The sequence below is a fragment of the Lethenteron reissneri genome, chromosome 2 (genome assembly GCF_015708825.2).
Source record: "Lethenteron reissneri isolate LAM-NWPU_2019-01 chromosome 2, ASM1570882v1, whole genome shotgun sequence".
NCBI lineage: Eukaryota > Metazoa > Chordata > Hyperoartia > Petromyzontiformes > Petromyzontidae > Lethenteron > Lethenteron reissneri.
Window position 1 is genome coordinate 4,090,135 of NC_083780.1, and position 23,881 is coordinate 4,114,015.

The window sequence follows — 23,881 nt, forward strand, 5'->3', positions numbered from 1 at the left end:
AAGCCCGAGGACGCGCTCCGGGGGGTCACGTGGTTCTACTACAGAGAGGTGGGGGGGGGGTCACGTGGTTCTACTACAGAGAGGTGGGGGGGTCACGTGGTTCTACTACAGAGAGGTGGGGGGGTCACGTGGTTCTACTACAGAGAGGTGGGGGGGGGGTCACGTGGTTTACTACAGGGGGGGGTCACGTGGTTCTACTACAGAGAGGTGGGGGGGGGTCACGTGGTTTACTACAGGGGGGGGGTCACGTGGTTCTACTACAGAGAGGTGGGGGGGTCACGTGGTTCTACTACAGAGAGGTGGGGGGTCACGTGGTTCTACTACAGAGAGGTGGGGGGGGTCACGTGGTTCTACTACAGAGAGGTGGGGGGGGGTCACGTGGTTCTACTACAGAGAGGTGGGGGGGTCACGTGGTTCTACTACAGAGAGGTGGGGGGGGCACGTGGTTCTACTACAGAGAGGTGGGGGGGGGGGGTCACGTGGTTCTACAGAGAGGTGGGGGGGGGTCACGTGGTTCTACTACAGAGAGGTGGGGGGGGTCACGTGGTTCTACTACAGAGAGGTGGGGGGGGGGGTCACGTGGTTCTACTACAGAGAGGTGGGGGGGGTCACGTGGTTCTACTACAGAGAGGTGGGGGGGTCACGTGGTGTACTGCAGAGAGGTGGGGGGGTCACGTGGTGTACTGCAGAGAGGTGGGGGGTCACGTGGTTATACTGCAGAGAGGTGGGGGGGTCACGTGGTTCTACTACAGAGCGGTGGGGGGGGGGGGGTCACGTGGGTTACTACAGAGAGGGGGGGGAGGCGAGTGGGGGTCCTAGGAGCGCGGGGGCTAGAGAGAGGGGAAGGGCTTGAGGGTGGCTCTAGTAGGTCACGTGGTCTCTCCCCGTGTCCCCCCCTGTCCCCCCGTGTCTCCCCGTGTCTCTCCCCGTGTCTCCCCGTGTCCCTTCGTGTCCCCCCGTGTCTCTCCCCGTGTCCCCCCGTGTCTCCCCCTGTCTCCCCGTATCCCCCCGTGTCTCCCCGTGTTCCCCCGTGTCCCCCCGTGTCCCCGTATCCCCCCGTGTCTCCCCGTGTCCCCGTGTCTCCCCCTGTCCCCCCGTGTCTCCCCCGTGTCTCCCCGTGTCCCCCTGTGTCCCCGTGTCCCCCCTGTATCCCCCCGTGTCTCCCCCGTGTCTCCCCCCCCCCCCCCCCCCCCGTGTCCCCCCGTGGAGACAGCTCCCCGGCTGGTTCTCGTCTCGCCCCGTGGTTCTCTCGGATCGCTCGGGCACGCGGATCCTGGACCGCGACGCCATGAGCGCCGACTTGACGAGCCGCTTCAGCATTCTCCTCTTCAACCTCGTCATCCTCGACAGCCGCCGTGAGCGAGACCGCTCCTCACCTCCTCGCCTCGTTACTCGTCTCCTCCACTCAGCCTCCTCATCCTCCAGGCCTGAGAGACTCACCACCTCATCACCCACCTCGTCACTATCTCACCATTGGAACCTCATTTGGCAGTTAAACAAATATGATAATTGTTTTTTTTACCCTTCTATCTGGCAACAAAACTGACACCTTTTTTTACAAGGAGTCATGTTTGCATAGACCACAATACCTGCAGTCGTAATGCAAACAAAAAACATAACTCTGATAATGTCTACACTGTCCTTGAAGTTGATTGGTCCACACCCGAGACGGCTTTCCTTAGAGCCTAGTCTCACATGGGTTTTGTTTGCATTATGACTGCAGGTATTGTGGTCTATGCAAACATGACTCCTTGTAAAAAAGGTGTCAGTTTTGTTGCCAGATAGAAGGGTAAAAAAACAATTATCACGATCACCTCGTTAGAAAGATGCGTTTGGGATATTTGGCTGCTATCAATTTCTCCATGGCAAGCCACTCCGTTGAGCTGTCAATTGTGGACAGGTCGCTTCTTATAGCTCAGTGGGCCTTACCTGGTAAAATAAAAATAAGAAGTTTAAATTTTGATATAAAGCTTTCGTGACTGCAGGGATTCATATTCTTGGTTCTTTCGGTAAAGTCACTTTACCGAAAGAACCAAGAATATAAGAAGTTTAGTTTTAGTTTACTCACCCCATCACTCACATGATTCACCACCTGATGTTTAGGTGATGATGCAAAGGTGGAGGATGATGTGGATGATGATGGTGTGACTCTGTGGAGGATGATGTGGATGATGTGACTATGTGGATGATGTGGATGATGGTGTGACTATGTGGATGATGATGATGTGACTGGGGATGATGATGATGTGACTATGTGGATGATGATGTGGATGATGATGGTGTGACTATGTGGATGATGATGATGATGTGGATGATGATGTCACCTCGCAGCCTCGGACTCTGGTCACTACATCTGCGGCTCGTCAGACGGAGACTTCTACTTTGCTTACGAGGTGACCCCCCCCCCTGTGACGAGGTGACCCCCTCCCCACCTCCCTGTGACGAGGTGACCCCCCCTGTGACCCCTCCTGTGACGAGGTGACCCACCCCCACCTCCCTGTGACCCCCCCCCCACCTCCCTGTGACAAGATGACCCCCTCCCACCTCCCTGTGACCCCCCCCCCACCTCCCTGTGACCCCCCCCCCACCTCCCTGTGACGAGGTGACCCCCCCCACCTCCCTGTGACAGGTGACCCCCCCCACCTCCCTGTGACCCCCCCCACCTCCCTGTGACGAGGTGACCCCCCCCCCCCAGGTCGTGGTGCAGTTCACGGGCAGCGCCCGCCTCGTGCTGCTGGACCGGGAGGAGCAACCGCGACCTGAGCTCACGGTGGGGGAGGGGGCACGAGGGGGGTGTGGGGGTGGGGGGGGTCATGACGTCACAGTCAGTAGTGTGGGTGAGTGTGGGTGAGTGTGGAGGCTGGGTGGTGAGTGAACAATATCATTGCATCGTATCCAGGAAGGCCACACATGAGCCCCCGGACACTTTATCAGCAGGGTGCTGTGTTGAGTGTGAAGTATGGGTGAGTTTGTGGTGAGTGTGTAGTGAGTGGCATGTGGTGAGTTTGTGGTGAGTGTGTAGTGAGTGGCATGTGGTGAGTTTGTGTTGAGTGTGAAGACAGTATGGGTGAGTTTGTGGTGAGTGTGTAGTGAGTGGCATGTGGTGAGTTTGTGTTAAGTGTGAAGACAATATGGTGAGTTTGTGGTGTGTAGTGAGTGGCATGTGGTGAGTTTGTGGTGTATGGTGGGTGAATGTGTGAGTGTGGTGTGTGGCCAGTCATCTCGGTCAGTCGACCCGTGGCACCTGCTGGGTCTGCCCCCGTGACCTCCTGCCAGCGGGCGTTCGACACTTCACGTGGCCTCAAGGCGCACATGGCCTGGCACTAGTGACGTGGTGATGTCACCGCCACTTAGTGGCGAATGGCGGTTGTTGTTGTGGTGTGTGGTGAGTGAGTGTGGTGAGTGTGGTGAGTGCAGGTGAAGGGTGTGCACAACAAGGTGACGGTGTTCACGGCTTGGAGTGGGTGGACCCCGTGTGACAGGTGAGCATTGCCTCACCACTCACCACACCCCACTCACCACACCTCACTCAACACTCACCACACCCCACTCACACAACCACACACCACTCACCACATACACCACTCACCACACCTCACTCACCACTCAACACATACACCACGTGGCCACACAACACTCCCCACTCCCCACTCACCACACCCCACTCACAACACCACACCCCACTCAACACATACACCACTCACCACGCCTCACTCCCCACTCACCACACCCCACTCACAACACCACACCCCACTCAACACATACACCACTCATCACACCTCACTCACCACTCACCACACCCCACTCACACAACACCACACACCACTCAACACATACACCACTCATCACACCTCACTCACCACTCACCACACCTCACTCACACAACACCACACACCACTCAACACATGCCTACACACCACGCTCACCACCCACCACTCTACACATACACCACATAACCACACCTCACTCACACAACACACACTCACCAGACGCCACTCAACACATGTACCATACAGCACACATTCACCGCACACACTCACTGCACACACACTCACCGCACACACACTCACCGCACACACACTCAACACACACTGACCGCACACACTCAACACACACTCACCGCACACACACTCACCGCACACACACTCAACACACACTCACCGCACACACTCAACACACACTCACCGCACACACACTCACCGCACACACACTCACCGCACACACACACACCGCACACACACACACCGCACACACACACTCAGCACACATTACACGCACACACTCACCGCACACACTCACCGCACACACACTCACCGCACACACACTCAGCACACACTCACCGCACACACTCACCGCACTCACACTCACCGCACACACACTCACCGCACACACACTCAGCACACACTCACCGCACACACTCACCGCACACACACGCAGCACACATTACACGCACACACTCACCGCACACACACTCACCGCACACAGCACACACACAACACACACACACAGCACACACACGCAGCACACACACGCAGCACACACACGCAGCACACATTACACGCACACACCGCCACTCAACACACCTCCCCCCCCGACCCCTCCCCCCAGGTGTGGGCGGCCCGGGGAGATGATCAACGCGGGGGTGTGCATGGTGTCCGGCAGCGTCATCACCTCTGCCAAGAAGGCGCGTGCGTGTGTAGTGTTCATGTAGTGTGCGTGCGGTGTGTGTGGTGTTCATGTGTAGTGTGCATGTGGTGTGTGTGCGGTGTTCATGTGTAGTGTGTGCGGTGTGTGTGGTGTTCATGTGTAGTGTGTGTGTGGTGTGTGTGGTGTTCATGTGTAGTGTGCGTGTGGTGTGTGTGGTGTTCATGTGTAGTGTGTGTGGTGCATGTGCGGTGTTCATGTGTAGTGTGCGTGCGGTGTGTGTGTAGTGTTCGTGTGTAGTGTGGTGTGTGTGGTGTTCATGTGTAGTGTGTGTGGTGTGTGTGGTGTTCATGTGTAGTGTGCGGCAGGATCCTCCTTACAAGGAGTGTTGGGACTCGACGAGGCGTTCCTGGGTGATATAAGCAGAGTCACGGTGATGGTTGTGATGATGGTGGTGGTGGTGGGAGCGGTAGTGTAGTGACACTGGTTGTGATGATGGTGGTGGTGGTGGCAGTGTAGTGACACTGGTTGTGTTGATGGTGGTGGTGGTGGGAGCAGTAGTGTAGTGACACTGGTTGTGATGATGGTGGTGGTGGTGGTGGGAGCGGTAGTGTAGTGGCACTGGTTGTGATGATGGTGGTGATGATGGTGGTGGTGGTGGTTGTGATGATGATGGTGGTGGTGGTCGGAGCGGTAGTGTAGTGACACTGGTTGTGATGGTGGTGGTGATGGTGGTGATGATGGTGGTGGTTGTGATGTCGATGGTGGAGGTGGTGGGAGCGGTAGTGTAGTGACACTGGTTGTGATGGTGGTGGTGATGGTGGTGATAATGGTGGTGGTGGTGGTTGTGATGATGGTGGTGGTGGTGGTTGGAGCGGTAGTGTAGTGATTAGCGCACCACGCCACGAAGCCGGCCAGAGCCCCGAGTTCGTTCCCCGTTCAAGGCCACCACTGAACCTGTTCTGGGCCTCCTCCCTTGGGTGACCTCAGCCTTAAATGAATTCCTGCTGCGATGTGCTAAACATCGCCACTCGGGAGACGGGGCGGCCGCTCGTGATGCTGCCCCCCACCACTCACCCCGCCTCGTTTGCCGTGTCGGCCTTCACGTGCTGCCACTCGCTAACATCACTTGCCCAAACAGTCTGTTAAATACTACTTTACACTGGTGGCCTCTGCGTTTGCAAAGTAAAAATTCACTCTTTGGTTCTTTCGGTAAAGTCACGTAGGTAAAAAATTATCGATCACGACGTTTCGATCGCAACACAAGCAATCGTCATCAGGGTTGGTGTACGGTGCTTTTTCTGCAATATTTTGCTGTCTTTTCTTGGATTTTCTGTTTGCACATAGTCACTTTAAGATGTTCTCTTGTTCATGTTTTTGTTTTTTTGTTTGTTGCGGTTGCACCCGATTCAAGAGCCGAATGGCTCACAGGGCTGTACCTAATAAATGAAACTTAAAACTTGAAGGTGGGACAACCACAGCTAAGCCTACTTCAGCAGTTTATTTTCTACCCACGTGACTTTACCGAAAGAACCAAAGAGTATGGATTTCTGCAGTCACGAAAGCTTCAAATCAAGATTGAAAATACAGTGTGAGGTGAGGGGGCTCGTGTGACGATGATGATTGGTATGATGACGATGTTGTTGTGCTGATTGATGTGATGCTGTAGGGGGCCCCCCGCTATGTGAGCGAGGTTCCTGGGGGTCCCGTGGGATGCGGCTCCCTGGCCGCCCCCCGCTTCGCGCTCCTGGCCGCGCGCTCCCGGCCCCCCGAGATCCTCGTGCGCGGCTGCCGTGACACGTGCGCCTCGACGGGCAGCGCCGTGCAGGGTACACGGCACACCACGCCCATCATACCCAGCACACTCACCACACCCACCACACTCACCATACCCAGCACACTCACCGCACCCACCACACTCACCACACCCACCACAACTACCACTCCCACCACACTCACCACACCCACCACACCCACCACACATCACACCCACCATACCCACCACACTCACCACACCCACCACACCCACCACACATCACACCCACCACCCCAACCACACATCACACCCAGTATACCCCCCCCTCCACCCCGTAGACGTCCACGCGGCGCTGCGTGAGCTGATGGGCCTGGGACCCGTGGGGGTTGCCAAGCTGCAGAACCGCGTGACCCTGGCGAGACACGTGGAGCTCTCGTGCCCCGGGGGCTCCCCACAGGTGAGGGTGGGGGCACGGGGTGAGGAGCGAGTGGGGGGGGGTGACCTTGTGCGCCGTGGTATGACGCGGCTGGTGTGCTGCCGTGTGTAGTGGAGCGTGTGGAGAGCCGCGGTGGCTGGATGTCGTGGGTTCGAGTTTGCGTGTTCACTCTCTCCATGGATTTTTCTCCAGGTACTGCGCGGGTTTTCCCCTCCACGTTTATCGTATTTGGCTGCTGTACATCTCGACGTGATAAGCCACTTCATTGAGCCATCACGTGGCCAGGTCGCTTTTGAAAAATAGCTTTACCTGGAAAATAATAGTTGAGTTTCGATTTAAAGCTTTCGTGACTGCAGGGATTCATCTTCTTGGTTCTTTCAGTAAATTCACGTAGAAGGGAAATAATAAAATAATAATAAAAACATAATAAAATACAGTTCTCACGACGTTTCGGCCACAACGCAAGCAGCCGTCCTCAGGTGAAGAACAGGTCTGTCGGAAAGACAAAAAAATTTCAGACGCTGTCTTTCCGACAGACCTGCTCTTCACCTGAGGACGGCTGCTTGCATTGTGGCCGAAACGTCGTGAGAATTGTATTTTATTATGTTTTATTTCTATTATTTTATTATTTCTCTTCTACGTGACTTTACCGAAAGAACCAAGAAGAATAATAGTTGAGTTTAGGGTGGCATTTACTCATGACATGCGGTGTACTATTTAGCACGGAGTGACGTTCTGCATGCGGTGTGACGTTTTGCATGCGGTGTGATGTTCTGCATGCGGTGTGATGTTCTGCATGCGGTATGACGTTTTGCATGCAGTGTGATGTTCCACGTGCGGTGTGACACGCGTGTTGTGACGTGCGCCCCAGAGCGCCGTGGGCTGGGACCGGGACGGGCAGCCTCTCCTGCGCTCCGTGTTCTCGAGGACACGGGGTCGCGAGCTCGAGGCCACGGAGTTTGGGCGGGTCACACTGGACAACAACAACCACCTGCACATCTTGAGTGAGTGACAGCCGGTGCGAGAGAGGGCCCGAGCGAGAGGAGTTTTTAAATCCTTTATATTAAGTTCGCTTACTTGCTTACGACCGTGCAAATCTTTCGGTCGTTTTTTTAACCCACTTCCCGTGATCCAATCGAGCTGACATTTTGCACACAGACTCGTTGTGCGTGACAATTAATGTTCGTGAAAATTTTTTTCCAAAATTTAACACTTTTTAGGACAAAAATATTATATTTAATTACCAATTGATTAATGGTGCAATGCAATCATCCGACCCATAGGTGGCAGCCATCTCAAGCCAGAGGACGAGAGGACTCTAGCCGCCACGCATATAAAGGATTTATAGTGAAAAACTTTGTTTTTACGGGTTATACTTGTTTCTATGTTCTCTCCCCCTGTTCTGTTTGGGTTTAAACGTTGTTTTATTTCAAGGCCCACCGAGCGATATCGCTCTCACTCGTTGGTTCTTTAGGTAAAGTCACGTATCAAGAGAAAGTAATAAATTAAATACTAGCATACGACGTTTCGATTGCAACACAAGCCATCACCATCAGATATAAATGAAATAGAAACACAAATCTAGTATACTTAGAAATGTAATGTAATACAACAGAGAGTCGGATAACATAACAGTCAGCACCCTACCTAGTTGATTACGTTCTTCCTGAGAATGCTATTTAATTTATTATTTTCTCTTTACACGTGACTTTACCGAAAGAACCAAAGAGTAATTCCTGTAGTCACGAAAGCTCCAAATTAAGTTTGATATCGCTCTCTTTTTAGAAGCAACCTGGCCACAAATGATAACTCAACGAAGTGGCTTATCGCGTGGGAATGTATAGCAGCCAAATACTCTAAACGCGCGTTAGTTACAAATGCGGAGGGAAAACACGTAGGATCTGGACAGCAATCCACGTGGCCACGGGGAGAACATGAATACTCCAAATATACAGCAGCAGCAGGCATCAGGGTTGGGATCGAACCCACAACCTCCTGTATTCTAAATTTGAAGCTTTCATGATTGCAAGGATTCATATGCTTAGGTTTTTTCGGTAAAGTCACGTAGGTAAAAAATTTAAATTAATAAAAGTAAAATTAAATAAAAATAAAATAAAAATCACGACGTTTCGGAGGCAACACAAGCTTCCGTCTTCAGGTGGAACCGTCACAGCCCGACAGCTGTATCAAGTAAATGAGAGATTACAAGAGCTACCACTCCGTATATATAATGGTTGAAGAGGGGAAGGGCCAAGTACGGCACACTTTTTAAATCCTTTTTATTAAGTTCGCTTGCTTGCTTAGGACCGTGTAAATCTTTCGGTCGTTTTTTAACCCACTTCCCGTGATCCAATCGAGCTAACATTTTGCACACAGACTCGTTGTGCGTGACAATGAATTTTCGTGAAAAAAAATTCAAAAATTTTACACTGTTTAGGAATTTTTTAAAAATATGTATTTACCAATTGGTTAATGCTGCCAGACAATCATCTGACCCATAGGTGGCAGCCATCTCAAGCCAGAGGACGAGAGGACTCTAGCCGCCCCGATGCCACGCATATAAAGGATTTATAGTGAAAAACTTTATTTATACGGGTTAATTTTTTATTATTATGGTAAGGTGCGGCTTGAGACTATGAATGGACTGCATAACAAAAGACTGAGCCTTTATTATTATGGAGAGGTTCGGTTTGTGACTACGCCTGTATACCAGGGAAGGTAGTTAACATCTCGCATTCCGCCGGGTTCTCCTAGTTTCCTCCCATAGCTAAATCCACACAGCGAGTGGAACTTGTCAGCCAAACCACTTCCCCAGTGTTGACGAACCTGCAAATCACTCAACTGGGATCGCACAGCAGCAACAGGAACACCGCCGCCTACTGCTGCGACAAAACTTGGCAGGACCCTCCTATAGAGAGGAGTCCCGAGACTCGTGGAAGAGGGTTACATCTTCTTGGTTCTTTCGGTAAAGTCACGTAGAAGGGAAATAATAAAATAATAAAAATACAACATAATAAAATGCAATTCTCACGACTTTTCTGCCACAACGCAAGCAGCCGTCCTCAGGTGAAGAACAGGTCTGTCGGAAAGACAGCGTCTGAATGAACACCACCAAGCTTGGCAGCGTATATTTAAGCTGGGTTAGGGGAGGAAGGGCGCCTTGACAAAGGAATTTGCATATCAACAGAGGAATTTAGCATATTTATGGGAAATGCAGATATGGGATTAGTCACTACTTGTGGAATGCGTAGGAGGTGGGGGGGGGTCTCAAAGTCATATTATGCCCGTGCATTATGTAGGATTAGCAGCAACAAAGGGAGGAGGTAGGGTTAGCAGTAATAAGGTTAAATCGTGACTTGTAGCTTTCGTGACTGCAGGAATTCATATTCTTTGGGTCTTTCAGTAAAGTCACGGAGATAGGTTCAAAGAAAATAACAAAAAAACTACGTAGTTTCGATCGCAACACGAGCGTTTCGTCATCAGGAAGAGGGCTTTCTGGGCGATGTTGTACATCGCAAATGAGGTACCAATGGTGTAAATGCTTACCCCGAGCTCTCATACTCTGATGGTGTGTTGCCTTTGATTTGTGCGCCTTTTGGCGTCATCTGGTCCAACCCATGTGAGACTAGGCTCTAAGGAAAGCTGTCTCGGTAGTGGACCAATCAACTTCAAGGACAGTGCATACATTATCAGAGTTATGTTTTTTGTTTGCATTACGACTGCAGGTATTGTGGTCTATGCAACAGAGGTCGCAAACGGGTTTTGATTCCTTACCCGTACCCGGCCGCACCAGGGTCGCAAATGGGTACCCGTACCCGGCTGGGTACGGGTACCCGTTCCCTACCCATACCCTACCCGAAATGAGTGACAAACGGTTACTCACCAGTGACTCACGGCCTACCCGTACCCGGCCGCACCAGGGTCGCAAACGGCTACCCGTACCCGGCCGGGTATCGGGTAGGGGACGGGTATCGGGTACCCGGTTGCGACCTCTGCTATGCAAACATGACTCCTCGTAAAAAAGGTGTCAGTTTTGTTGCCAGATAAAAGGGTAAAAAACCAATTATCATATTTTTTACTGGCAAACGAGGTACCAATGGTGATGTTGTACATCGCCTCTCTCTCTCTCTCGCCACGTGCCCGACACAAGACGCCAAGCGGCGCGACGCAGGCCGCTACAGCTGCTGGCTCGCCGGGCGGATGGTGGCAGAGTTGGAGGTGACGGTGACCCCCAAGAACCGGACACGGCGGCGGCTGGACCCGCGCGACCCCGAGCTGAAGGCGGCGCTGGCCGCGCTGTGGCGCCTGTACGCGGCTCTCTGTGCCGTCACGGCGGTGGTGCTGGCGCTGCGCGTGCGAGCCGCCGTCGCCCGCACCGCCTGGAGGGGTTCGCTGGCACCGCCGGCGCGCCGTGGGAAGAGGGGGGCATTGCACGGGGAGGAGGCCTGAACACCTGGGACCAGCTACAGTGAGAACGGGAACTTTTTTTCCTGCCAAGGGCCATTTGGATATTTATAACATCTAGATTTTAAGCTTTCGTGACTGCAAGGATTCATACTCTTAGTTCTTTCGGTAAAGTCACGTAGGTAAAAAAATTGAAATTAATAAAAAATAAATCACGACGTTTCGGAGGCAACACAAGTCTCCGTCATCAGGTGGGACCGTCACAGCCAGATTTGCTGCATCAAGAGTATCTGGACACTTGATGCAACAAATCTGGCTGTGACGGTCCCACCTGATGACGAAGACTTGTGTTGCCTCCGAAACATCGCGATTTATTATTTTATTAATTTTAAATTCATTTTTTTACCTACGTGACTTTACCGAAAGAACTAAGAGTATTTATGACATCATTCGCAGGCCATACAAAATTATATTTGTTGCTATGAAAAAAGCGCCGAGATTTGTTGAGTTTCGAGTCGTGCGGTTGCCTGGGCGGGGCCAGTTCAAATGATTTTGCAGGTCTTGTACAGCTCACAGGCCGGACGTTGTCCACTCCTGCTACATCAACACAGACCCCGTATTCTAGGTAAAAATAAATAAAATTATAATAGAAATAAAATAATAAATCACGTTTCGGAGGCAACAAGCTTCCTTTATTGGGTGTAAAAAGGCACAGCAAAATAAGTTTTTTATTTTATTTTGCTGCCTTTTTACACCTGATGAAGGAAGCTTGTGTTGCCTCCGAAACGTCGCGATTATTTTATTTCTATTATTTATTTTTGCCTACGTGACTTTACCGAAAAACCCTAAGAGTATAGACCCCATATCATTAAGACCTCCTTTGCCAGTACCAAAATATAATAGGGTTTTTCCCCTTGTTTCTGGCAACAAAACTGAAATCTTTTTACGAGGATTCACGTCTGCATTACTTTGATAGTGCGTCGTCTTTTGAGCTGTACCGCCTTTTGGCGTCGTCCTCTGGTCGAGCACCAATTGGGTCGAGGCTCAAAAGAAAGCCGTTCCTTGGGTGTGGACCAATCAGTTTCAAGGACAATGCATCATATTATCAAAGTATGTTTTTTGTTTGCATTTTGACTGAAGGTATTGTGCCTAATGCAGTGACATGAATCCTTGTAAAAAGGTTTTTTTTTCTTCTTGGTTCTTTCGGTAGTCACGTAGAAGGGAAATAATAAGATAATATAAAAATAATTATTTTATTGTTTTATTTTATTTCTCTTCTACGTGACTTTACCGAAAGAACCAAGAAGCTAAATCCCTGCAGTCATGAAAGCTTAAAATCGAAAGGTTTTGTTGCCAGAAAAAAGGGGAAAACCCTATTATAGACCCCATACTCAGGGGGTTACCTACATCACACTCACACAGGGACCCAATAGAGAGAAACCCTTACACACACAGGGGGACCCCATACACAGGGACAACAGACCCCCCCCCCCCCCCCCAGTACAGCCTTAACAGAATGTTGGGGCATGGTGCTGTTTGTGAACACGTACACACGGACCCCTGCTCTAAAACTCGTGGTCTTCTCTCACCCGATCCTTCAATCGTGCACACTGCTAGAGATGGAACTCATGGTCTTCTCACCCGATCCTTCAATCGGACACACTGCTAGAGATGTAACTCGTGATCTTCTCTCACCCGATCCTTCAATCAGACACACTGCTAGAGATGGAACTCATGGTCTTCTCTCACACGATCCTTCAATCAGACACACTGCTAGAGATGGAACCCATGGTCTTCTCACACGATCTTTCAATCAGACACACTGCTAGAGATGGAACTCATGATCTTCTCTCACCCGATCCTTCAATCGTGCACACTGCTAGAGATGGAACTCATGGTCTTCTCTCACCCGATCTCTCAGACACACTGCTTGCTAGAGATGGAACTCATGGTCTTCTCTCACACGATCCTTCAATCAGACACACTGCTAGAGATGGCTCGTCCCGTTCAAAGCGATAACCGAGGCCAGACACTCAAGAGCTGACGAGCGAGCGTTTATTTACAGAGATATTCACATCACCATCTCCGCACGCTCGTATATTCACGCATGTGTGTGCACGCACGTAAAAGAGTGTGCACAAGTGTGCCCATTGCACCCCTGCCCTGGCAAGTAAACCGATTGTGTGCGTGTGAAGAAGACAAAGGCGGCCGGGCGTGGTGGAACACACACTACCCCCCCCCCTCGTGCGCCGTCCCAGCCCTTCGCAAGTGCTACTCGCCATCCGCACTTTGCCCCAACAGTCTGTCAAATGCTACACGGGGGGATCTTCGTGCGTAGAGTTCTGTGCGATTCCGATCCAACGGCCACGGTTCACGTGGCTCCATCTCCTCCCCGACGGTCCCTGTGAAGGCACAACGATGTTAGTCCATGACCCCACGACCCGTGAGCCAGTGACCTGTGGGGGAGGAGTGCACGGGATCAGTTACGTTTGGTCTTCATGGAGATCAGAAGTCTAACACGTAACTAATCATCACATCCCAACACTCCCCACCACCACCAACTTCCCCCCCACCACCACCTCCCCCCCCCACCACCACCTCCCCCCCCCACCACCACCTCCCCCCCCCACCACCACCTCCCCCCCCCCCACCACCACCTGCCCCCCACCACCACATCAAGTTCGTACCTGGTGATTGCAGACCCCCGATTCATCCCGGCGAGCTGGGGAGGGGGCAAGGGGGATACGAGACGGGTTACAACCTCGCCAGCATCTCAACATCGTGGCGGTGACGTCATCCACGCCACGCCTGTGCCAGGCTAGGTGCACTCGTGAGGCCATCACGGAGTCTCCAAACCCTCGCTACATCGCCACTAACAGCGTCGTTTCGATTTAAAGCTTTCGTGACTGCAGCGATTCATCTTCTTGGTTCTTTCGGTAAAGTCACGTAGAAGGGAAGTAATAAAATAATAAAACATAAGTAATAAAATAATAAAAAGAAAACATAAAATATTATGTTTTATTTTATTACTTCCTTTCTACGTGACTTTACCGAAAGAACCAAGATGAATCCCTGCAGTCACGAAAGAAAGCTTTAAATCGAAAATAATTTTTTTATAACATAATAAACTAAAAAAGATTTTTTATTTCATCGTTTTATTTATTTCCTCTTCTACGTGACTTTACCGAAATAACCAAGAAGAACGGCATCGTTATGGGTGGTCAGCAACACGCCACCACCGCCTTTAGCGCTATGACCCCAGCGGCCACGAATTTCGCTTCCCGCCCACCCAACACCCAAGCTCGCTGCTGCATCATCCATAAAGTCGTCCTCCCCTTGATCGAATCCACCTCAAACATCGCCCCCCGGCAGCCCGCCGAGGAGACCCGGGGGAAGGGGGGAATCGTCGCCTCGTTGGCCTCGCGTCAGATCTCGACAAATCCGCACCATGAGGCTCAGTCCGCCCGTCGGTGATGTCATCATACACGAGGCCTGTGGCGTCTATAGCCCTTCTTAAACATTAAACCACTCGTCTATAGCCCTTCTAGAACGTTAACCACTCTTCTATAGCCCTTCTAGAATGTTAACCACTCGTCTATAGCACTTAATAGAACCGTTATCACCATAATCACGCGCATTCAAAAATGCGGCCTCCATTAACACAGGCGCCAAGTTAAAATCTCGCACCGCCAACGCAGCAACCCCAGATATCATCTCTGTAGAAGATGACGATCTTGTTCTACAAGGGATCAATCAGAACAGGGATCGAACCGATGAGGGTCGTTCGTGACCCCCCCATCGTGGTAGACGTGCGCGGACCGCCCCACCGGTACCCACCTCGTGGCTCGGAAAGACCCGGGAAGGCTCCGCGCAGCCTCTTATATACCCGCTAAACAAGGAATCGATTCCGTTTAATTGCGCGGCGCGTATTCGGATCGATTCACAAGAGAATCGTCGAGCCAGCTTCGCGCGACCCCGAGGCGAAGACACAAAACCGCGGCGGCTGTTGACCGACGGAGCCCGAGCGGGGGGGCGATGGTGATATTCGCACGCTCGTGAATTTTAATCGCGACAATTAAATTAAAACATCGCCACCAGGAATCGGGAACACGATTAGTGGCTGACGGAGGAATCGAAACTGGTCGTCCGGTTTCGTGGCCACGCCCCGGAAACTCCGCTCGCCAGGCGAGTAACGATTCGGGAATCGACTTTGTGACTCGTGACACGCGAACTGGATCGATTTTAAACTTAGTAAAAAATTATTTTAGCAGGTTTAAGAAGGCCCACTGAGCTATGTAGCTCTTTTTTCAGAAGCGACCTTTCAATTTAAGGCCGCGACACAGAGGTGTTGTCTTTCTGTATGTCTCTGTGTGTGTGTCTGTCTCTGTATGTCTCTGTCTGTCTCTATGTTGTGTGTGTCTATGTTGTGTGTGTCTCTCTGTGTGTGTCTCTCTCTGTCTCTGTGTGTCTCTGTGTGAGTCTCTCTCTGCTTGTCTGTGTGTCTCTCTCTGCTTGTGTGCCTGTCTGTGTCTATGTTGTGTGTCTCTCTGTGTGTGTCTCTCTCTGTGTGTCTGTCTGTGTGTCTCTGTGTGAGTCTCTGCTTGTGTGTCTGGCTGTGTGTCTGGCTGTGTGTCTCTGTTGTGTGTGTCTCTCTCTGTGTGTGTCTCTCTATGTGTCTCTGTGTGTATCTCTGTGTGTCTCTGTGTGTGTCTCTCTGTGTGTGTCCCTGTGTGTGTGTCTCTCTGTGTGTGTCTCTGTGTGAGTCTCTCTCTGCTTGTGTCTGGCTGTGTCTCTCTCTCTGTGTGTCTCTCTCTGTCTCTGTGTGTGTCTCTGTGTGTGTCTCTCTGTGTGTGTCTCTGTGTGTGTCTTTATGCGAGTCTCTCTCTGCTTGTGTGTCTCTGTGTGTCTCCGTGTCTGTGTTTTGTCTCTAAAATTTAGCAATCTTTGGAAGAACGTTAATCAAGCAGGTAGAGGGTGTCGACTGTTGTTAGCCGACTCTCTAGGTTGTATCGCATTATATTTCTAAGTTTGCTGTTTGTTTTCCCATTCATTCGTACCTGATGATGGTTGCTTGTGTTGCAATCGAAACGTCGTATTCTATTATTTAATTTATTTTCTTTCTACGTGACTTTACCGAAAGAACCAAAGAGTAATTCCTCTACGTTCAAATTGCATCAATTCCCAAGCTTGGGAAAGAAAGTAAAACAACATCAATAACAGTACAAGACCAGCAGTCAACCCGGTGAATACCGGAGTGTGAATTCACCATGATACAACGTGCTCACAGTGGACTTTAAAGATCCTGTGGATTAACACCATTGGAACCTCATTTGCCAGTAACAAAATATGATAATTGTTTTTTTACCCTTTTATCTGGCAACAAAACTGACACCTTTTTACGAGGAGTCATGTTTGCATTGACCACAATACCTGAAGTCGGAATGCAAACAAAAAACACAACTCTGATAATGTATGCACTGTCCTTGAAATTGATTGGTCCACACCCGAGACAGCTTTCCTTAGAGCCTAGTCTCACATAGGTTGGACCAGATGACGCCAAAAGGCGCACAACTCAAAGACAATGCACCATCAGAGTATGAGAGCTCGGGGAAAGCATTTACACCATTAGAACCTCATTTGCCAGTAAAAATATAATTGGTTTTTTACCCTTCCATCTGGCAACAAAACTGACACCTTTTTACAAGGAGTCATGTTTGCATAGACCACAATACCTGCAGTCATAATGCAAACAAAAAACGCAACTCTGATAATGTGCACTGTCCTTGAAGTTGATTGGTCCACATCCGAGACAGCTTTCCTTAGAGCCTAGTCTCACATGGGTTGGACCAGATGACGCCAAAAGGCGCACAACTCAAAGACAACGCACCATCAGAGTATGAGAGCTCGGGGTAAGCATTTACACTATTGGAACCTCATTTGCCAGGCGTCATTTGGTCCAACCCATGTGAGACTAGGCTCTAAGGAAAGCTGTCTCGGATGTGGACCAATCAACTTCAAGGACAGTGCACATGATCAGAGTTGTGTTTTTTGTTTGCATTATGACTGCAGGTATTGTGGTCTATGCAAACATGACTCCTTGAAAAAAGGTGTCAGTTTTGTTGCCAGATGGAAGGGTAAAAACCCAATTATCATATTTTTACTGGCAAATGAGGTTCCAATGGTGTAACTCCTCTATCATTTTTAATTGCTGGACGGGTTACCCCCGCTACCTGATAATCCTGGCTCCGCCATTGCATCCACCCCTCTGCTGAACAAGTTGCCGTATATCAGCTCGAGAAATCAGTGAATTATAATACTGGTAGGAACCACCTGGTTCTAACCTACTCACGCCGGCTTGTGCCCGCCCTCACAGTCGGCCATATTTGCGGAATACACCACGCCGCCGTTGACCCTGGCTATTGACCGAGCAACCCAACGTTCCTACCAGCTCCCTCCGCAGGAATGTGTTAAACTTTTGGAGTCAGCGGCTCTGTGATGCCCGAGAGCGGCCACCAGAGGGCGTGGGAGAGCCGCGTAAGATGCGAACTCGCTATTGGTCGTGATCAAGGCGGTGGTGGCGAGGACGAGATAGAAATGATTCAGGCTGGTACCACATTCACTACTTACAACATCGCCATCATCATTATAATCACCATCATCATCATGATCACTGCATCGCGCACTTTCAGATGCGTTTCTGCGGCCGTTTTGAACGCTCTTACTTCCGATATTAGGAAGTTAGGAAGACACTGGCAGCTTTGCGCCTTTAAATCGAGATTTAAAGCTCACGTCTGAACAACTGATTTTTGTGTTTAGTTTGTTGTCCTTCCCCCGCACCTCCGATGAACACGGTTCGGCTACGTACGGTGCGAAAGAAGTTCTACATACATACACACATCACTGCCACCATCATCATCAGCATCATCGGGGGTCGGCAACCCGCGGCGTTTTAAGGACTGATGCGTGACGTTATTTATTAAGGACCGTATTCACATTCATTGTGGCTCTTTAAATACCGACTTTTGTGCCGAATTTGAAAACAAAGATGGTCTCTTCTTATTAGTTGTGGTTGCAAGAGCCCTGCTCATCATCATCACCTGTTTGGATGGTGATGGTGGTGGCATCACAAGGCTCCGTAGCCCATCTCCCTCTCGAGCTGCTCTGTGGTGATGGCCCCGAGGAGGGGGCGGCAGCCGGGGTTGAACACCGAGTACGCGCTCAGGGTGCCACGGGCTATGGGGGGACACGGGGAGGAGGGGTGAAACAACACAGAGAGATACAGGCGGTCATAGGGTCACACAGGCTAACGCATCAAACCCAAATCAGAATTCTAGATTTGAAGCTTTCGTGACTGCAAGGATTCATACTCTTAGGCTTTTTCGGTAAAGTCACGTAGGTAAAAAATAAAAGTAAAATTAATAGAAGTAATAATAGAAATAAAATAATAAATCACGACGTTTCGGAGGCAACACAAGTCTCCATCATCAGGTGGGACCGTCACAGCCAGATTTACTGCATCAAGTCAAATCAGAATATTTATCCTGGAGGAATCCGATTAGCTGTAATGCACTTTTTTTAAGATGCCCAGTGGAGGCAGGTCAGAATGTTACAACAATAAACCAGAATGGGGATGCTGTGTCTGCATTCTGGAGGAGTTAGAGCCCCCCGTGTTACCCCTCTGGTTACCCACGCTTACCCCCGCGGTTACACCCTTGTGACCCCCGTGTCATCCCCATGGTTACACCTCGTGACCCCCGCGTCATCCCCATGGTTACACCCTCGTGACCACGGCGCCATCCCCATGGTTACACCCTCGTGACCTCGGCGCCATCCCCATGGTTACACCCTCGTGACCTCGGCGCCATCCCCATGGTTACACCCTCGTGACCCCGGCGCCATCCCCATGGTTACACCCTCGTGACCCCGGCGCCATCCCCATGGTTACACTCTCGTGACCCCGGCGCCATCCCCATGGTTACACCCTCGTGACCCTGGCGTCATCTCCATGGTTACACCCTCGTGACCCCGGCGCCATCCCCATGGTTACACCTCGTGACCCCGGCGCCATCCCCATGGTTACACCTCGTGACCCCGGCGTCATCCCCGTGGTTACACCTCGTGACCCCGGCGCCATCCCCATGGTTACACCCTCGTGACCCCGGCGTCATCCCCGTGGTTACACCTCGTGACCCCGGCGCCATCCCCATGGTTACACCTCGTGACCCCGGCGTCAGTCCCGTGGTTACACCCTCGTGACCCTGGTGTCATCCCCATGGTTACACCCTCGTGACCACGGCGTCATCCCCATGGTTACACCCTCGTGACCCCGGAGTCATCCCCATGGTTACACCCTCGTGACCCCGGAGTCATCCCCATGGTTACACCCTCGTGACCACGGCGTCATCCCCATGGCTACACCCTCGTGACCCCGGCGCTATCCCCGTGGTTACACCCTCGTGACCCCGGCGTCATCCCCATGGTTACACCCTCGTGACCCCCGCATCATCCCCATGGTTACACCCTCGTGACCCTGGCGTCATCCCCATGGTTACACCCTCGTGACCCCCGCGTCATCCCCATGGTTACACCCTCGTGACCCTGGCGTCATCCCCATGGTTACACCCTCGTGACCCCCGCGCCATCCCTGTGGTTACACCCTCGTGACCCCGGCGTCATCCCCATGGTTACACCCTCGTGACCCCCGCGTCATCCCCATGGTTACACCCTCGTGACCACGGCGTCATCCACATGGTTACACCCTCGTGACCCCGGCGGGCATCATCCCCATGGTTACACCCTCGTGACCACGGCACCATCCCCATGGTTACACCCTCGTGAACCCGGTGCCATCCCCATGGTTACACCCTCGTGACCCTGGGACCATCCCAATGGTTACACCCTCGTGACCCCGGCGTCATCCCCATGGTTCCACCCTCGTGACCCCCGCGCCATCCCCGTGGTTACCCCTGCGGGAGGAGGCGAGCGGGAGGAAGATGAGAACGGACACGAGCAGGAAGGGCGTGAGCAGCTGCAGGTAGAAGAAGAGGCCAAGGAGCAGCAGCCAGATGGAGACGCGGAGCCAGAGGGCCCAGCGAGGGGAGGGCCCACGCCCCCCTCCATCAGCACCAACTCCACCACCAACTCCACCACCAACTCCACCACCAACTCCACCACCAACGTCACCATCGCCAGGGGCCCCTTCTCCTCGCAAGGGATCCACACCTTGCGGCTGCTCCTGCGGTGAGAGACAGGGGTAAATCCTGGGGAAGAGACGGGGGAGACAGAGAGAGAGGGGGGGTCCAGGTTTCGCAAAGCGTAGAGAGTGGAGGGGGTCCATGCGAGCGAGAAGCTTCGTGTGGAGCGACGGGCTGCCCAGGTAGCTGCCACACAGCTTGACGCAGACGATGGCAAGATGACCATCAGCACCACCGCCACCACCACCGTGATATCGCCACTTGCCATCAGCACCACGACCATCATCATCAGAAACCCATCCCCCCCCCCACCAAAACCTGATAACGTTAATCTACATTGTCTTATGGTTGTTATTGTTTGACTTGCATCCCACTGGGATTTTTTGCACACAGCGTTGAAACGCGGTGTTCTTTTTCTGGAAGACTTACACCCTCGTTGGATTTTTCTGTTGCGTGGAGTCACTTCAAGATGTTTCTTCGTGTTTTTGTTTTGTTGCGGTTGCACCCGAGTCAAGAGCCGCATGGCTCACAGGGTTATACCTAAACACATTCCTGCGGAGGGAGCTGGTAGGTACGTTGGGTTGCTCGGTCAACGGCGGCGTGGTGTATTCCGCAAATATGCCCGACTGTGAGGGCGGGCACAAGCCGGCGTGAGTAGGTTAAACGTTGAGTTTTATAAGGGCACCACGGGGTGACCAGCCCCTCCCCACCCAGCCCCACCCTCCCCACCCAGTCCCTCCCTACCCAGCCCCTCACCACTTTCCCAAACCACCCCCTCCTCACCCTCCCCACCCAGCCCCTCACCACCCTCCCCACCCAGCCCCTCACCACCCTCCCCTCCCCACCCAGCCCCTCACCACCCTCCCCTCCCCACCCAGCCCCTCACCACCCTCCCCTCCTCACCCTCCCCACCCAGCCCCTCACCACCCTCCCCTCCCCACCCAGCCCCTCCCCACCCCACCCACCCCCTCCCCACCCAGCTCCTCCACGACGGACGGACGGACACAACAATCCCCTGTGGGCTGGTGTAACCAGGAGCTTCCTACCAGTGTAATGTAACTGACCACTGAAACCTCCGGCTCCTCACCTGCTCAGGGCGCGGGGCCTCCACTCGGTGCGGCGCGTCGCGTCCCCAGAGCCGCGGGAGGAGGCGGCCGAGCCAGGAGCCACCGTGCCCCGCTCCGGCAGCAGCCGGGGGACCACCACCACCCCCCCCGCCTGCCCCCTCGTGGTGCGTGGGGCTCCCCGTGGTGCCCGGGTCGCGTCTCCTCCTGCTGCTCCTGTACTCGGCGAGACGCCGTTCAACAGAGTCCGGGCCGCGGGACATCGGCACTGATGATGATGATGACGCTGATGATGATGATGCTGCTGCTGTTGTAGCCCTGTTGATTGTTGATGCTGATGTGTCAATGCTGGTTCGTGACTGTTGATGTAACTGTTGTGGCGGTATCATTGGTGTCTGCTGCTGTGTCAGTTGTTGTTGTTGACGTCGTCGCTGTTGAAAAAGTTGAATCAGCCGTCACTCAGCCCGCCGCTGTTATTTACGAATCGCGTTTTCCCCCCCCCCCCCCCCGTCTTCAATTTGGCTGCCGCCGGGCACCGTAGTACGTGACGCCACGCGGCCACAAACACTTTGCGATGACGTCACCACGCACTCCGGACGTGATGACGTCACGAGAGGGGCTCGGGGTCAGGTGAGGCCACGAGGTGAGGTCACGTGACATCGGGGTCAGGTGAGGCCACGAGGTGAGGTCACGTGACGTCGGGGTCAGGTGAGGCCACAAGGTGAGGTCACATGACATCGGGGTCAGGTGAGGCCACGAGGTGAGGTCACGTGACATCGGGGTCAGGTGAGGCCACGAGGTGAGGTCACATGACATCGGGGTCAGGTGAGGTTACAAGGTGAGGTCACGTGACATCGGGGTCAGGTGAGGCCACAAGGTGAGGTCACGTGACATCAGGGTCAGGTGAGGCAGCGAGGTGAGGTCACATGACGTCAGGGTCAGGTCAAATTGGCTCAAGTGGGGTCAGATAGAGATTCTATCTGACCCCACTGTGATGACAGCAGCAGCAGCAGCAAATATGTTTCAGGAGCTGGATACGAGTGCCGAGGTCTGCTGCTCGCCACGACGAGAGGGTGCAGAGGCCTTCAGCAGACAGAGTCCCCGTCTACACCATTGGAACCTCATTTGCCAGAAGAAAAAATATGATCATTGTTTTTTTACCATTTTTATCTGGCAACAAAACTGACACCTTTTCTTTTTCAATGGTGTAAATGCTTACCCCGAGCTCTCATACTCTGATGGTGCATTGTCCTTGAGTTGTGCGCCTTTTGGCGTCATCTGGTCCAACCCCATGTGAGAATAGGCTCTAAGGAAAGCTGTCTCGGGTGTGGACCAATCAACTTCAAGGACAGTGCACATACATTATCAGAGTTGTTTTTTTTTGTTTGCATTACGACTGCAGGTATTGTGGTAAATGCAAACATGACTCCTTGTAAAAAAAAAGGTGTCAGTTTTGTTGCCAGATAGAAGGGTAAAAAACCAATTATCAGTCCCCGTCTAGTTTTCCCGTGTGCCTTCTCACCCTGAAGGAGGGCAGCCTTTCAGCGGGTTCACCACGAAATTGTGGTGACGTCACCAGGGCGCTTGTGCCAGGCTAGGTGCGCCTCGAGGCCACGTGAAGTGTCGACGGCTCACTAACAAGTCACAGGGCAAACCCAGCTGCCATGGGTCCACTGGCAGAGATGCACCACCTGTGCTCCACAACGTGCCACCTCGCTGCGTTTTAGCCGCCCCGTGCTCCGCTTGTTGTTGTGAGCGTCGCTCCTCCGCCCTCCGCTTTTGCTGGAGGGCGACGACCTCAAACTGCGCAGCAGCGTCCTTCCCGAGCCTCCTTTGCGGTGGTCGATCTTGACACCGCTGGTATCGGTCATCGGCAAGTCCACTCAGCTCCACATCCTCCTGTACCGCATCAGCTGAATCTCTTCTCCAGCCCGTGGGGCGCCCATGTAGCCCCCTCGATCCGGCCAAACAGAAGCCGCCTAGGATTGCGGTGGCTGAGTATGCGGGCTGCGTGACCCAGCAAAAGCAGCCTCCGCGCCTTGCCGGAGGAGCTCACTCATGGGACTGCGTCCAGATATTTAAAGGATCTCTGAGCTCCTCACACTGTACCTCAACGTGGTCAAAGCAAGGATGGATCGTAGGCAGGCCAGTCTGAATGTTTCAAACCAGCGAAGATGTCCCTTTGGAGAGATCCACGATTCACAAGCAGAGAGGAGGGGTATCACTGTGGAGCAGGGGTGGAGAACCTTTTTTCTGCCAAGGGCCATTTGAACATTAATAACATCATTCGCGGGCCATACAAGAGTATAAACTTAAAGATTAGCCCGTTATATTCGGTTAAACATTTCGTTAACTCGCCCCTAATGTGATGGCTGGAACTGCC

The 23,881-nt window shown here is 52.5% G+C and overlaps 2 protein-coding genes across 2 annotated transcripts; one reads left to right on the plus strand and one right to left on the minus strand.

Moving 5' to 3' along the window:
* Window positions 1-596: 596 nt before the first annotated feature.
* Window positions 597-11,437, plus strand: LOC133342529 (Ig-like V-type domain-containing protein FAM187A). The gene is made up of 11 exons (XM_061551693.1): window positions 597-631; window positions 1,214-1,355; window positions 2,332-2,393; window positions 2,678-2,770; window positions 3,418-3,482; window positions 4,609-4,684; window positions 6,314-6,473; window positions 6,739-6,857; window positions 6,948-7,028; window positions 7,708-7,840; window positions 10,987-11,437. The coding sequence occupies exons 2-11, from the start codon at window positions 1,289-1,291 to the stop codon at window positions 11,283-11,285; spliced, it is 1,155 nt and encodes a 384-aa protein (XP_061407677.1). The 5' UTR covers window positions 597-631; window positions 1,214-1,288; the 3' UTR covers window positions 11,286-11,437.
* A 1,844-nt stretch (window positions 11,438-13,281) lies between these two features.
* Window positions 13,282-21,981, minus strand: LOC133342725 (SAYSvFN domain-containing protein 1-like). The gene is made up of 5 exons (XM_061552068.1): window positions 21,522-21,981; window positions 20,205-20,475; window positions 18,338-18,473; window positions 13,928-13,962; window positions 13,282-13,642 (listed from the first exon to the last, which is right to left on the minus strand). The coding sequence occupies exons 1-3, from the start codon at window positions 21,885-21,887 to the stop codon at window positions 18,364-18,366; spliced, it is 747 nt and encodes a 248-aa protein (XP_061408052.1). The 5' UTR covers window positions 21,888-21,981; the 3' UTR covers window positions 13,282-13,642; window positions 13,928-13,962; window positions 18,338-18,363.
* Window positions 21,982-23,881: the final 1,900 nt, after the last annotated feature.

What these genes read in the sequence shown, in the direction of transcription:
- LOC133342529 (XM_061551693.1), top strand. Translation starts at nt 1,289, where the DNA reads ATGAGCGCCGACTTGACGAGCCGCTTCAGCATTCTCCTCTTCAACCTC. An exon ending in ACTTCTACTTTGCTTACGAG is followed by an intron (nt 2,394 to 2,677) that starts GTGACCCCCCCC and finishes CCCTGTGACGAG; the next exon opens with GTGACCCCCCCCCCCCAGGT. An exon ending in AACCGCGACCTGAGCTCACG is followed by an intron (nt 2,771 to 3,417) that starts GTGGGGGAGGGG and finishes TGGTGAGTGCAG; the next exon opens with GTGAAGGGTGTGCACAACAA.
- LOC133342725 (XM_061552068.1), bottom strand. Translation starts at nt 21,887, where the DNA reads ATGATACCGCCACAACAGTTACATCAACAGTCACGAACCAGCATTGAC. An exon ending in AGGCCCCGCGCCCTGAGCAG is followed by an intron (nt 20,476 to 21,521) that starts GTGAGGAGCCGG and finishes CTCTCACCGCAG; the next exon opens with GAGCAGCCGCAAGGTGTGGA. An exon ending in GCTCGCCTCCTCCCGCAGGG is followed by an intron (nt 18,474 to 20,204) that starts GTAACCACGGGG and finishes GTCCCCCCATAG; the next exon opens with CCCGTGGCACCCTGAGCGCG.